At 36.4% G+C, this 2,763-nt stretch overlaps 1 protein-coding gene across 1 annotated transcript; it reads right to left on the bottom strand.

Moving 5' to 3' along the window:
* Positions 1-474: 474 nt before the first annotated feature.
* LOC127840435 (uncharacterized) lies at positions 475-933 on the bottom strand. Its single transcript, XM_052368850.1, has one exon. It carries the CDS (start codon positions 931-933, stop codon positions 475-477), a length of 459 nt encoding a protein of 152 aa, XP_052224810.1.
* Positions 934-2,763: the final 1,830 nt, after the last annotated feature.

Here is a 2,763-nt window from a genome sequence, read left to right as displayed (position 1 = left end):
TAATAATAATAATAGTAGCAGTAGCAGAAGTAGTAGTAGTAGTAGTAGTAGTAGTAGTAGTAGTAGTAGTAGTAGTAGTAGTAGTAGTAGTAGTAGAAGAAATAGTAGTAGTAGTAGTAGTAGTAGAAGCAGTAGTAGTAGTAGTAGTAGTAGTAGTAGTAGTAGTAGTAGTAGTAGTAGTAGTAGTAGTAGTAGTAGTAGTAGTAGTAGTAGTAGTAGTAGTAGTAGTAGTAGTAGTAGTAGTAGTAGTAATAGTAGAAGTAGTAGTAGTAGTAGTAGTAGTGGTAGTAGGAGGAGGAGGAGGAGGAGTAGTAGTAGTAGTAGTAGTAGTAGCAGTAGAACAATACTAATAATGGTTATAATCTTAAGAATAATCATAAAAATAAAGAATTATTATACTAAAAATACTAATGATATAAGAAGTAGCATAGTTAAATTACGTTTATAAATAATTATAACTGCCTATGTATGCAGCTAGGTCGCGTAAAACATAAAACATGGAGATGAGCCAAGATGTCTGGGCTGAACTAAAGGAGTTCCAATGCCCATCCCGTCACTGCCCTGCGAGGTAAGTGTACCTACAGTTCCAATGCCCATCCCGTCACTGCCCTGCGAGGTAAGTGTACCTTCAGTTCCGATGCCCATCCCGTCACTGCCCTGCGAGGTAAGTGTACCTACAGTTCCAATGCCCATCCCGTCACTGCCCTGCGAGGTAAGTGTACCTACAGTTCCAATGCCCATCCCGTCACTGCCCTGCAAGGTAAGTGTACCTTCAGTTCCAATGCCCATCATGTCACTGCCCTGCGAGGTAAGTGTACATACAGTTCCAATGCCCATCCCGTCACTGCCCTGCGAGGTAAGTGTACCTACAGTTCCAATGCCCATCCCGTCACTGCCCTGCAAGGTAAGTGTACCTTCAGTTCCAATGCCCATCATGTCACTGCCCTGCGAGGTAAGTGTACATACAGTTCCAATGCCCATCCCGTCACTGCCCTGCGAGGTAAGTGTACCGACAATCCTCTTATCTCTTCAAATTATGGTGATGGGTAACTTAGTAACGATATTGACTTTATAGCGCTAAAATCATTGCCTCTGATTTAATAATGTTATGCAAATACATGCAAATAAGTTTATCATCAATATTCAACAATTCTTAAATATTTAGTTTTAATCTTGTTTTGTATTTGTAGTCTTATTTAATTATTAGCTCGCTGCTTAAAGCTGCATCGACTCCAGCTTTTTATGTCCCCCAGTCTATACTGGGGGACATATTATTTTTGCCCTGTCTGTTTGTTTGTTGGTTTGTTTGCGTCAAACTTTAACATTTGCCATAACTTTTGCAATATTGAAGATAGCATCTTCATATTTGGCATGCATGTGTTTCTCATGGAACTGCACATTTTGAGTGGTGAAAGGTTAAGGTCAATGACATCCTTCAAGGTCATCCTTCAAGTCAAAGGTCAAATATATGGGGGGACATAGTGTTTCACAAACACATATTGTTGTAATATGTTTCGTTGGTACATTCTATTTAATGTAGGCATGTGTCCTTTTTATTTTCTCTGTACTTTCCTCCCTTATGTTTTACAAATTTAACTGGATGATGTTGATTTTATTTTTGACGTTCCACATGGAAATCCAGCCTTTATTTCCTTTAAAGATCTGTACATCGAATGTTGGAAAACAGTATAACGGTAGATCGTAGTGAAATATGTCGCGTTCTTAGAAAACTGGGCATAATGCATGTGCGCAAATTGTCGTCCCAGATTAGCCTGTGCAGTCCACACAGACTAATCAGAGACGACACTTTCCGCCTTAATTGGATTTTTGCTAAAAAGATACTTCTTTTAAACGAAAAATGTCATAAAAGCGGAAAGTGTCGTCCCTGATTAGTCTGTGCGGACGCACATGCATTAAGCCCAGTTTTCTCAGAACAAGGCTAAATTACTATCCACTTAGCAAATTTTTGATCCGCTTTGACCAAGACAATAACCAAGCTGATCTTTTTTAGTATGAGTAAACAGGTGTCTGTTATATATGGAGCTAGCCTTACGGTCGCGATTATCTTTAAATTACGCATTATAATTATTTATAATTTAATTTTCATCCCGGAAGGTAAATTGTCACTGTTGGTTCGATGAACCATTTAACTGATTTATTGGTAAGATAGATAATAAATTGTACATCTCGATAATAAACGTACACTGATAAATGTGCGTTACAAAATTGTGATCTCGAAATATTGGCATTACTCTAAGTTTAAATCTCCTAATTGTGCTCTAACAAACGTTTTGCCAGTTTGGTAAACTAATACTAAAATTCAACAGGTAAAATAACAATGATCCCCCAAAAAGACTGTATGAATTATATTCAAACAAGATAAACACGACCGCTTACTTAAAAATTGCAAGATACCGGTTCTTCTAATCTAAACATTTAATCTAATCAATTGAAATCGGTAAAATTATTATAAGTTTGAAAATACAAGTTCAATTACAATACCGTAAACAATACAAACCTTATATTAAAACCCCGCATACTATAGTGATTGCTCGTATTAAATATTAAAATATTATAGCATTGTTTTTAAAAATCTTTTATGAAAATTTCAAACAAGCTAAAATCTGTGAACAAGTTGCTCAACGTGTGTTATCTGCTATCTTATATAAATGGTTATATAACGTTAACATGTAAACATGAATAGACCAAACAATCACGACCCGCTGGGTGAATTTTATGATAATTGATGTTTACTTTACATTT

Source organism: Dreissena polymorpha, chromosome 8, assembly GCF_020536995.1.
Source record: "Dreissena polymorpha isolate Duluth1 chromosome 8, UMN_Dpol_1.0, whole genome shotgun sequence".
Taxonomy (NCBI): domain Eukaryota; kingdom Metazoa; phylum Mollusca; class Bivalvia; order Myida; family Dreissenidae; genus Dreissena; species Dreissena polymorpha.
The sequence above is the reverse complement of the archived record's forward strand: the minus strand, read 5'-3'. Positions and strand labels throughout refer to the sequence as shown.

What these genes read in the sequence shown, in the direction of transcription:
- LOC127840435 (XM_052368850.1), bottom strand. Translation starts at nt 933, where the DNA reads ATGGGCATTGGAACTGAAGGTACACTTACCTTGCAGGGCAGTGACGGG.